Source organism: Lagenorhynchus albirostris, chromosome 7 (genome assembly GCF_949774975.1).
Source record: "Lagenorhynchus albirostris chromosome 7, mLagAlb1.1, whole genome shotgun sequence".
Lineage (NCBI taxonomy): Eukaryota > Metazoa > Chordata > Mammalia > Artiodactyla > Delphinidae > Lagenorhynchus > Lagenorhynchus albirostris.
This window is the reverse complement of record NC_083101.1, coordinates 108,093,667-108,106,346: the sequence shown is the minus strand read 5'-3', so window position 1 is coordinate 108,106,346 and position 12,680 is coordinate 108,093,667. Positions and strand designations below refer to the sequence as shown.

Sequence of the window (12,680 nt, the reverse complement as noted above, 5' to 3'; positions counted from 1 at the left end):
TCTAGGAAATCCTTATTAATCTCACGTGGATGGATTTTGCTCCCACCTGGGAGCTTTGGAGTTAGCAGGCAGAATGTGTTACTTCTACAGTATTTCTATGAAGAAATGATTGATTTGGAAATCTTGTGCTTTCACTATTATTAGCATTAATTATTGCTTGCACATCGTGTTACCCAAAGCAGGTGCATTGAATGATCCTGTCTTAAAATACCTGACAGGGAAAATGGCAAAACATCACACCTATTTTTACCTCTTGTTATTACCGCTTTGAAAACACAAAAGCATCTTCAGTTGAGGTGTTGACAAAATTGGTCTCCTTCTCTCAGTAGCTATACATAGAACACTAAGTAACTTCTGAAGATTAGAAAAAAAAGTTTTATTGAAAAGTAGGCATTTTTGAAATTGGTACAAATAAACAAAGAAGTAATCTGAAAAAAATTACATTTGTATTTTTTTCTTAACAAGCTTGTTTTAGGAGCACTAACTATCCTTTTTGCTGTAACTATTAAGAGTTTAATTCCTGAGATTTTTGTAGTCAAAATTCTTAAAGTAAGCAGAGAGGAAAGAAATGTTTTCCCCAGATGGGAGGCTGAACTGTGGATTAACATCTCAGCCAATTCATTTCTGTCACTTTTCCATACATTAGATTTTTCATTTAGGATATATTCACACTGTAATTTATTCCTTACCTACGGGCTCCCAAAGGTGGCACATCCTCAAAGAGCTGAACTATTCGGCTGAAAGATGGTATATAAGTAAAAGTTATTGTTACTAAATATTTGCCGTTGTAGGTAGCTTCCTTCTTTTAAAGTGCGAACATAGAAACAAAATGAGTTTTTCACATCTGGTTTGATATAAATAGCAATTCAAGTATCTCCTTTAAAATGATGTTCTGAAAAACATTAACATTTATGAATCACAAATTTAAATATATTTTCTGCAAGGCAGAATATTCCTGGAATATCCTTTGTTTTAATCATTACTTAGGCTATAAAGGTCAAAACCTAGCTTTGGTCCACGTCATATTTTTGATAGTTCCTCATTTTTTAAATCTATATACTTAACTAATCATTTAGAAAAAATGAACATCACGTGCATGAAAGGAAAGCTTCAAACGATAACATTTCATTGAAAAAGCTGTATTCAAATGAAGATGTGGTCTAAGTCATTTGTGCTTATTTTCGGCTAAAGCTGACACATAAGATGGTCACTGAGCTTTCGTGTGAAATGGGGTTGTATCATAATCTTGAAAATGAATTCCCTTAGCAGTTGTGATCTTCATTATAGCCCCATTCAAAGTGTCATCTTCAATGAGTGTTATTAATCCACTGGCAATCATTGATGGGCTAAAAATAAAGGAAACATCAGGGTTTTAAAATTAAAGAATGAGGCATAATTATCACATCGTCTTGAGTTATTTTTGAAGTATCTGTCACCTTTAACATGTAATAGGGAAATGTATATCATGAAGCTATTGCTACTTTCGTTTTTTATTCAATTAGATGACTAAATTATAAATTTAGTGGTAGATTTCCACACCCACCCTTCTGTTATTTTATAGGAAGGATTCATAAATTTATATTTATTATTTACATTGAGTAAATGATTATTTTTCCATCTTTAACCTATCAGTAGAATTTAGACTTATCAGATAGAAATGTTTATTAGAGTAGAAATTTGAAGAATTGTAACTAACATTTATTGAGCGTCTATTATTTATCTGCTACTGTTTTAAGTACCTTACATATATCAACTTATTTGTGGACTTTTCAAAGTCCCCTAAGTTTGTTTTAGTATTATCCCCATTTTACATGCAAGAAAATCAAGGTAAGTAGAGGTTGATGGATAAGTTCATGGTGAGTGTGGTGAAGTCAGGATTAGATCCAGATGACTCCGTCCTGTGAGACGCCAACTGCTCTAACTCAGACATGGTTCCCCAAACGTGTGTTGACCAGTTGTTTCTAGGAAGGTGGTTGAAGTTAGGGGCGCATATTTAATTTCACAAAGGGTATATATGAATATTGCTTGGAATTTAGGCAGATAAGGTATCATTGCTTCCAAAGACAACTAAACATCACCTTTAAAAAAAAGTATCTGATTATGGTTGAAGGTATTAATGATGCATTCTTTATACCTAACAGCAAAATTCATGATGTGTCAACATATTCTATTCGGAAACCCAGAAAAAGTATTTTTTTTCAGAGATTTTGTCAAACCAAAACTTTGAAGCTTGCATGAGTTTCTCAAATTTAAAAGCTAATTTTTTTTCCTTTCAATTGCTTATGTCTAGATAGCACTTTGCTCCATTGTATAAAGGAAGATAGGTATAGTTTTACTTACTCCAAAATTCCATAGTATTTCATCATATCCTTGATATGATCCGTGTATTCTATATATTGTCCCATGTTTTCTTCATTTTCAATGGATTTGAGGATGGGTGTATTAACAAAGCCTGGGCAAATGGCATTCAGTCTCACACCACTGTTCATGAGATTAGCAGCCATCTGCCAATTGGAAGTAGAAGGTTGCAGATTTCAGGAGTTTTGTAAATGTATAACATAGGATAAACTGATAATTAAAGCTAGTTAAAAGATGCTGATGTGAAAAGTACTAGACAGCTGTCCTTCTAGCTATATAATGATGACAACGGTAAGGCTGACTGGTGGCAGAAAGTAAAAGAATACATAACTAAAGTGCTGAACTAATTCTTGCAAGTCTCACCTAATTACTTTTTTTAAAATATCAATATTACTGGGCGACTCCTGAAAATACTTGATTATCTAAAGTGCTCTTATCTACTGAACACTGCAGGCAGCTGAAGGTAAGAAGCTGAGGCTTAGAATTGATATCCCAAGTTTTCTTTGAAATTGGGGTTGTATTTTAAAGAGAATACTTACTTAAAAAATACTGTTAGTGGAAAATTTTAGGACTTTAATTGATTCTAAAGACACTCAGTAATTTGCACTATCTGGAAGACAATTTTAATTATTTTTAGACTAACCTTCTTTGGCTTTTATTTGAACTATTTATAAAACAAAATGTAAGTCAATTATTTGTGGATTCCATTTGCTTTCTTGCTAACATTCATTCATAACCCCCCTAATCAATACTTGTGGTGCTTTCAAGGTTTTCTGTGGACAAGCACAGAGTAATAAGAAATTTGAGTTGCCTGATGTGGACCAAGGTCAAATAAAACGATGCTCTGCTTCCTTGTTTCAGCTCTTACACCATGAACAAGTGTCCTTTTCGTGGTACTTGCCCATGTTTTTCTCATCTTTGTGCTTGTGTTGATGATTTTGCTATCTGAAATGTCTTCAAGGCATAGTGCTGAAGTGCTGTCTAGTATTTCTAAGTGCAAGAAGGCTGCAGTGTGCCTATGGATAAAATACACGTGTTAGAGGAGCTTCCTTCAGGCATGAGGTATAAATGCTGTTTGCCATGCTAATACAATACATATTAAACACAATGCATATTAAATAAGGTGTCTTTAAACAGAAATATACATAAAACTAGGCTATGTGTTGATTGGTTATTCAAAATGTTGTAGCCAGAGGTTCAAAGGAACTTAACCCTGAATTTCCCCTATGAGCAACAGTTTAGTACCCTCTAATTCAGTGTTTGCAAGTGAATTTATAGAACATAACTAACAAATAATGAGCATCAGCTGTACAGGTGTCCAGTCTTATAACTGTAAATGCAACAGTTCTGGTCTTCGCTTTGATTTACTTTGCTTTGTAGTAGTGTTATGTGTTCATTAAAAGTTGAATTAAAGATTAAGTCTTTGCAAATTAAATTAAAATTTCCAAGCAATTTTAATTAAGAGTGTGGGAGCTGCCAATCTTCCTTTTTGACTGAACATTTACCGTTCACCATCTGCTTTCTCTATCCCTAGCGTTTCTTGTTATCAATGATTTCCTGTTCATCTGGCCCCTCTCTCCATCTCACCTAGACTAACCACTGTAGAGGTCTCCCAACTGCTCTTTCCTTTTCTGCACTTGTCCTCTCTCATACATTCTTTCTGAATCTCTCTTTTTATGTCTTATTTTGTTTTTTTTTTTGGCCTTGCCACGCAGCTTGCAGGATCTTAGTTCCCCGACCAGAGATTGAACCCAGGCCCTTGACAGTGAGAGTCCTAACCACCAGACTGCCAGGGAATTCCCATACATTCTCTAAAGAGCAGATAGAATGGTCTTCTTCAAATGGAAATATAATCTTGTCACTCCTGTGCAGAAAAAACCCATTGACGGCTGTATTTAGAATAAAATCCAAGCTCATGACCCTGACTCATAAGCCGCCTTTCGTCTGGCTTCTGCTTACATCTCCAGTCAATCACATGCTCCTTTCCCCTTGCTCATCAGGCTCCATTCAAGCTTGCCCTTTTTTTTTTTTCAGTTATTATAAAAAGGCACTTCATGCTATCAATGCATGTGGTCAGTAAGTTCTAAAATAGTTTCCTAAGCTCTGTACACTTTCACCCTAGGTCTCCATGGAGACAGCATCCTTGACAACCCTATCAGGTAAACTCTGGCCGCACCCCTCCTTCCATTCTCCATGCTCTCACTCATTTTTACCATATCTTCAGGGACAAGTAACACCTGGAGCATACTGTATATTCTGTTTAAGGAAGTCTTAAGTTAATGATTTTTAAATTTGGAGTCAATTTCAAAAAAATAAGGAATATCTTCCCATTTTTTACCCTTAAGGATATTTTTCAGTAACCTGTGTTTAGAATCTACTTCATTTTAAAATTATCTATTCTAGGGACTTCCCTGGCAGTCCAGTGGTTAAGACTCTGTGCTTCCAGTGCAGGGGGCACAGGTTTGATCCCTGGTCGGGAACTAGGATCCCACATGCCGTGTGGTGAGGCCAATAAATAAATAAATAAAGTAAATAAATAAGATGGCTAATTTCATGTTAAAGTAAAATAAAATTATCTATTCTATATTTAGTCCTTTACATGATCTGAAAACTATTTTTTAATAATAAATATTGAAGTAGAACTTATTTTTCTATCTTTAATCCAGATGTATTGAATTCTGACCCTGTTCCCCTCTACTTCATAGAACTCATGCGTCACATATGTGCAGAAAAGAGAAAAAGAGACACTGCGGTCGTTGTATCCTCACCGCTGCCGAGCGTGTGAATCCAATTATGCCATGTTTGGAAGCACAATAAACAGGCTGTTGTGCAACAGGCATCAGCCCTGAGACAAACAAAAACAAAAACACTTTTATTAAAAAAATGAGCAGACAAACCCCAATACTTGCTATGAAAATGAATAATTTGTGCCTGTTCCATTTTAAGATTAATCTAGAAAATACACTAAGGTAATCACTGGACAGTTTTGTAAAACTCACTAGTCCAGGCATAGTTTATTCCTCCTATAACCTCTACTATACTGTCCAAAATTTATGGTCAGTAAGCTATCGCCTAGGGATGTAGCCAAGAGTGATACATAAGTTTTTCTGCTTCCCTGATGAAGACAAGAGAAGTCAGTGTTATCTAAAACACCGAAAGAATCATCTTGAAATCCAGTAAGTTACTATCTAATTTTCAGTTTTTATGTCTGGATTTTTAAAAAGTGTATATTCTTTATTTTTTAAGGCTTCCAAATGGCTGAAGGACTTTAAACTGCTTAAGCGGGATCTGGAGAGTATTATTTGTCTTCGTTATAAGTTGGTAAGCATTTCCCTGTCACGAATTGCACTGAACAATGCCGCTAAGTGTTTAAGAAAATTAAAAGTTAATTAACTTCTTTAATTCTGATCTGTAGCAGATGCCTAGATCTTCTCATCCCATGACTTAGGAAAAGAAAGTCAGAAATAAAAATGTTTGATCCTATTTTATTTCCTTTCATAATTACGTACTCAGCAACAGAATTCAAGCAGCTTTAGAATTGGCTTAATTTTCCATTTACACACAATAGTAACTGCTCAAAATTATGATTGAATCCATGGTGTGGAGAAAAAGTGGTACTGCAGCAGATATGGCATCTTTTCCCCCCATCTCCCAGCCCGACGTTACCCGCTCCCCTCTACCAGAAGAAACAAAACAAGAAAAACTGATTTTTCTGTAGTTATTATCACTATCAAGCTTATTTCTCATAATGGTCAATTCTCTGTCTCAATTAATAGTGAAACTTTTAACTAGAGCCATTTGTACATCTTGGCTTTTAACTAATTTCTTGAGTTAACACGTTCTACCATTTTTAAAATTTGTGATTTCTCCAAGGAAGAGCGATCCCTTATTACTTTAATGTTATTAATGTCAAATGTCATGATACTACTAAATGATTCTGCTGAGGCGTGGTCATCTCCACTCAGCTAACTAGTCCCAGAACCCCACCGATGGTGAGCGTGTTGTACCAAAGTGCAGTAATAATGGCGGACCTTAACCACTCCCTGGGTGCCTGCCAGGTCTCAATTTATGAAGTACGTTTGCTCAAGAGCAGTTTAAATCCCTGGGGATGGTAGATCACACAGAGTGCGTCCTCCCAATGATCTCAAAGTACTGTAACGTGGTTCTCTTTTTGTTTTGTTTTGTTTTTTCTGTTCAGTAGCGTGTGTAAGTTAATTAAGTTTGTCAGTGTCAGTCAACAAGAATTCATGATGCCTCCACAGGGTGAACAGGTGTATTAGCAGATTGAGATAAAGACAATAAACAGGTGCAGCCAGGCGTTGCTGCTTCTTGTTCTTGTAAGTTAGTCACTGTTCTACCCGCTCCTTCAATGTTTATGAGACCAAGGTAGTGGTTGTAGGTGGCATTCACGGACAGCAGGAAATGCAGAGTGAACCTGAGTCAGAGATGAGCTGTTGACAGCCACAAAAAACACAAGGATGTCAAAGATGAATGGGAATGAATTTCTGTTATGCATGTGGAGGCACTGAACTTCTGAACCCAAACTGGTTCAAAGTGTCACAGCAGCAAAAGAGAGCAAATACTGTTGTGTTGGTTCTGTCTAAGAAGCCAGCTGCAAAACACATACTTTCCTTTAAAGGAAGAATTGCAGATGCAATCAGAATTTGTTTGCATTTTTAGAGTGGCACTTAGCTTTATGACTCTCGTGGCATTCCAATGACATTTTTCACTGCAGTCCTGCAGAATGTTTCCTCTTGCATTGCTTTCACTCTCTGGCATTAGATCAAAGGCTGCATAAATCCATTTCAGACATTCAGAAATCAAACATCCTTTTAAGATATTTTTCCAGCTTTTTGGTATAACTGGCATACAATAAACTGCATATATTTAAAGTGTGTGGTTTGATACGTTTTGACATAGGTCTACACCCACAAAACCACGACCACAATCAAGATATGAACACAGCCATCCCCTAAAAGTTTCCTTGTGCCCCATCATCCTGTCCTTCTGCGTTTCCCCTCCCCCTAAGCAACCACTGATCTGTTTTGTGTCACTATAGATTAGTTTGCCTCTTCTAGAAGTTTATATAAATGTAATCATACAGTGTAAACTTTTCTGTCTGACTTCTTTCACTCGGGATAATTCTTGTGGGATTCATCCATGTTGTAATGTGTATCAATAGCTCATTTCTCTTTCTTCCTTTTTTTTTTTTCTCTTTCTTCCTTTTTTTTTTTTTTCTGAATGGTATTACACTGTAAGGATATACCTATCAATTGCATATGCATTGCTCTTTTGATAGATATATTCAGTTTGGGGTCTTATAAAAAAAGAGAATTCTGTTTTTCAATTATTTTATTTAGGCAAGTAGTAGTAATTAGTACTACTACTAGTAGTAATTTAGTTAATTTAGTTAAGTAGAGAGTTTTTCTTTATCTCCCCAGTACATGTAGATTTTAACTGTGGCTCCTTATGTTTCAGACAGGTAAAGATGTGTGGGATTTTGTCCCCAACTTGCCAACTGACTTTCAGTGTAGAAGTTTGCTCTCTCTCCCTCAGTTTGTTGCTTTGAAAAGGGAGGCTAAAGGGAGAGAGAAAAGGGTTTTTTTTGTTTTTTTTTTTTAAGGCTTTTTTTAAGGTTTTTCTTTTTGACAATGATTTTAGTTGGGGTGGAAATTTTTCAGAAATCCAACATTTTCTATTGGGTCTCACGATCCATTTCTCCCTTCCAAGTATAACATTACTGCTGTTGTGGTCAACTTCAGTATCGTATTGTTTAGCCATACCTCTGTTACCAACCTTAGACCTGCAGCACCAACATATAATGTTTCCATGTGCTTCAAATAAAAACCTGTTCTGAGGCTAGTAATAAGGGTCAGCTCAGAGAATTGTTCAGGATGTGTCTGTTATGACTCTGGGGACACCACTCACGTGGTAGTTTGTGGAGATTGTGCCCCACAGAGTTCCTGCAGTTTACAACCTGCACAACTATACATGGCAGCCCTCCATGGTAGAGGAGGATGACGGGGCAAGAGACTGAGAAGGATGAACCAGTGGAGGTAGGAAGAAAACAAGCTAAGCATCATGTTGCAGAAATTAAAGATGGGACTATTTTAAGAAGCCTAGAGTGGTTACTTTTATCATGTGCAGAATCAAAAGAGAATGGCTTTTCTTTGAGTTATTAACATTTCAAAATCACTCATCTAAAAATAGTAGCCTTCTTGGTTTCACTTCCTTCTCCAGCTACCTCTCCACTGCTCCACAGCTCCCCCTAACCAGGCTTTCCTCTGACTAGTCCAGTGCAACAGATCTTGTGGTGGTTGCCAGTGACGGGCGTCTGCTAAGGCTAGGTCTTCATCTTGCTTGATACTTTGCTCAGTAGCAACCAGCACAGTTCATGATGCTCTCCTTAAAACACCTCCCTCCTTACGCTGGTGTCCTGCCACCTCACCCTAACTAGCATCTCCTACTCCTCGACCAGACCCACAAAGAGGCTGGGGGCCCAAGAGCCGGTCCTGGTCCTCTCTGCTTTTCTATGTGCACTCTTTCCTTAGGTGACCTTATCCACTCCTATGGATGAAATTCATTCTCTCCATGCCTCCTTCATTCTCATTCTCTCTCTCTCTCTCTCTCTCTCTCTCTCTCTCTCTCTCTCTCTCTCTCTCACACACACACACACACACACACATAATTTTCAAATTTGAATTCCAGATGTCCAGCCAAGATCTTTTACTCTGTCTTGAGATGGGAAATTTAGTTTTCTTCCCTTAAAATACAGTGTGTGCTAATTCAAAAGGTTTTATAGGAGTGAATTCATTTTAGAAATATGTGTTTGGTACCAAATAAGTGCCAAATATAATGAAAACATGTTTTAAATAGTTAGTTGAAATGTATAAAACCAAGGGGAGGATCACCATTTGGCCAGAATGTTATTTCTTATACTACTTAACCATTTAAAAATGTCCTTTTAATTGAATTGGTCGAGACAGATTGTAGCACAGTAGTTTGGATTTTGGGTGCCAGACTGGCTGATCTCAAATCTTGAATCCACCACAATGAGCTCTGTTACTTTTGGAGGGGTTACTGCTGCCTACCATGGTGTTTTTCCTCTGTGAAATAGAGTAGTAATAGTAGCTATTCTGAGTCCTGAATGAGCTAATTTACATAAAATACTTAAAACTGTGCCTGACACATAAAAAGCATTACTATTTGCCATTATCTTTTTATAAATGTAATCATTTTTCCTAAAGATGAAACATCTCGTCTTATTTGTTGTTTTATTTACCTGTTTATCCACATTGTACCTTTTTATGAAAATGTGTCTTTTGCACTAAAATGCCACAAATCTGGTACAGCATCCTAACTGGGTTTGGTTTCTGAACCTTGGCAAACCGTGGACTCTCGCTAATCCTAATTCAAAAGTATTACAGAAGTGCATCCATTTAAGAACTATGTATTTAGTTACTTTAAATACAGAGGATATTGACGTAGTATTTTAAATCTGCTCTATTGAGAGCCCCTGGCGCAGGGCTAGGGTAGAGCTTTGATATCTGACCATCCAGATCACCCCATCTGGCTTCACAGGGAGTTCTGCCAGGATAGTGACTACAGGCCCAGTTGCTGGAATTAATTTGGATTTTTTAAAATCTTGCAAATTAATTCCCGTATGCACAGCAAAATTATTTTGTCTTCATGTTAAAGGATTTAAGAATAACACAACAAAGGACTGAGACCATGAGAGAACAGTCTCTAAAAAAATGTCATTTTGTTTGATGTGGGGAATCCTTAATTGTGCTTAAAAATGGATGCCTTATATTTAAAAAGTTAAGAATAGATTTTCAATACTTATTTATTCTGGGCCCAGCACTCTGCAAGTTTACTTAAAGAATTGTGAAATGGCTCTCTCTCCAAAATACAACACGTGTAATTTAGTTGCAGGTTTATGTCCGTCCTAACTGTAGATTAAGAAAAATAATATCAACAGAGGGAGAAATTCTACCCACGAAACAGAGAAATATTTTCTACAGCCACTCAGGATAATAACACCAAATGGCACTGACTGATGGGATAATTATGAAAAAAATTTTAAATACTTGAAAATGACACATGTAATTATAGAACAAATAAAGAAGGCATTTGGAAAAGTAAAATATCATTTCCCTTTCCACATTAGTTCCTCTATCTTTAATATTCTTTCTACCTGTATTTACAAAAGATAACTTTAATATCTACATTTCACAGGAGGTAAATCGCTCAAAAAGTTTTTGTGCAAAAAACTGAAATCTGCTCAGACGGCAGTTGTACTGAATCCTTAAACATATTTTCTTTTAAATGGATAGAAACTAGGTAAGATAGACTATACAGAAGTGCTAAAGAAATTCAGCTTAGGAAAGGAAATTGAGAATCTAAGGATACTGATCTTTGCATGATAAAAACTTGAGTTCAGCAGCTGTGCTAAAAAGCAGGGGTCGAAATTCCTCACATTTTCTTTAAAATCAAAAAAGAAACGGTCTACCCATCTTTCTGTGGTTAACCAGCACTTCTCTAATAAGGAAAAAAAAGAGAACTGGTGAGAATCCGTTTATCTATGTGCAGAAAGTGGACCAAAGTAACTGGTGGACTTCCTTATTAGATGCTTTTCCACACAACAGAACACCTTATCTGATGCTGCTTTTTCTCCCCAGTCACATGCTTGCCGTTAACAAATTATGTCTTAAAGTATGACCTGACATAACAAGTGGGATAAACTTCCACAGAACGACTACATCTTTCTACCTTCCAGAAAGGTAACCCCAGCAGCACTTTCCAGGGATTGTTAATTCTCAGAAAGTTGTCCCTAAGGTCCCATCACAATCCCCCTTCCTAAAAGTTCAGTTATCCCCTAGGCTGTGATCAGAGGAAAGCAAGGTGAGCTTTCTCAGCCACTCAGAGAATGTCCCTGTGCAAACTAGAGGCTGGTTCCTCAAAGTGTGGGTCAAGGATCAGCATCAGAATTGCGGGATCCACCCCAGACGTACTGAGTCAGAAGAATCTGCCTCTAAACAGAGCCCGTAGGTAATGTCTCTCATGTTGAATTCTAGAAGACTATTCATTTTCTTAATAGTCTTTATGGCTAGGAACCCCTACATCTTTTATCCATTCCTCAAAAGGCCAATTTATAAATATTTAGCCTTTCCTACTGATTCCTTTTAGTATGTGTCTTCTTAATAATTTTAAGCCATAGGACAGCAAAACGGACACCACGAAGACTTTCGCTGGTACTAAGCGAGGGAGGTGGCCCACGTACTCATAGCCGTTGACATCTGACCAGTTAAGATCCAAATAATGCAGACTCAGCCATTGTACGATACACACTAAAATAGAGCAACATACAATTGCTTTTATTACGACTGCTAATCGTCACCACCTTTCCCATGTTACGCAGCTTGTTTGAGATGAGTGGTTCCACTATAAATTGGAGAGAATTAAACAGACTTCTATTGTAGGGATTTGTAAAAGTTCAATGTGATATCACAGAGCCAATAGTTTATCACAGTGCCTGGAACTTGGCACTTGCTAAATATGTTACTCCCTCTTTCTTTAAAGCAAAAATAGTTGCAGAGGGTTGTACCACGTGATTACCTGAAATTTCTGGTCTGCTGTGACATTCCAGTCCAGCTGCTCTTCAGGCCATGTGAGTTCTAAAGCCTTGTACCTCTCATCGTGCTTCTGTTTCACCTGTGCCACGCTAACTGGTGCTGCCATGTTGACGAAACACGTATAGCTCTTGGGGTAGAAACTTTGCCAGTTACTTTCATAGCCCCACTTCCCTTCTGTCCATGTTTAACACGTTTGGTTAACTTGAACGTGTTATTTAAAGTGGTAACTTGAGCTCTTCTACTGTAACACAAAGTAATTACATAGTTGTCGATACAACTTAGAGCTCAAGTGAGTATGTCACTGGGCTGGGTTTAAGACATGCTAAACAAGTTCTAAGATTTTCAGGTATTTTCTTGGGACTCTAATGTTTTCAATTCAGAGCAGATACGACCTTCGTGGTGTCACTCACCAAATGCTACTGAGTGACTTATTTTTGAGGCATAGCAAACACCAAGACCTCAGTAGCTGAGCAGGTGGGAGCAGGGTTGGTGGGCAGACTCTTCCTGTGATGACTACTCTTCCTTTCCCACTATGTATAGAAGCAGCATACTCGACTCCTATGGGATGCCTCATGGGAGCAGAGCTGTCTATCTGCTTTAAACCAGACTTCACTCTTCTCTCTTGTTCAACTTTTTCTTGTTTGACAGTTAAGGATGGATGTGGTAAAATGAGTGCAGGTTTATATA

At 37.2% G+C, this 12,680-nt stretch overlaps 1 protein-coding gene across 1 annotated transcript in view; it reads right to left on the bottom strand.

Moving 5' to 3' along the window:
• Positions 1-395: 395 nt before the first annotated feature.
• The window catches only part of HPGD (15-hydroxyprostaglandin dehydrogenase), a 28,484-nt gene continuing 16,199 nt past the window's right edge, over positions 396-12,680 (bottom strand). Inside the window, exons 5-7 of the mRNA XM_060153626.1 lie at positions 5,127-5,203; positions 2,341-2,504; positions 396-1,346 (exon numbers count right to left, since the gene is read on the bottom strand). Of these exons, the coding sequence (XP_060009609.1) occupies positions 1,208-1,346; positions 2,341-2,504; positions 5,127-5,203 (380 nt within the window). The 3' untranslated portion in view covers positions 396-1,207. The remainder of the gene's footprint in view (positions 1,347-2,340; positions 2,505-5,126; positions 5,204-12,680) is intronic.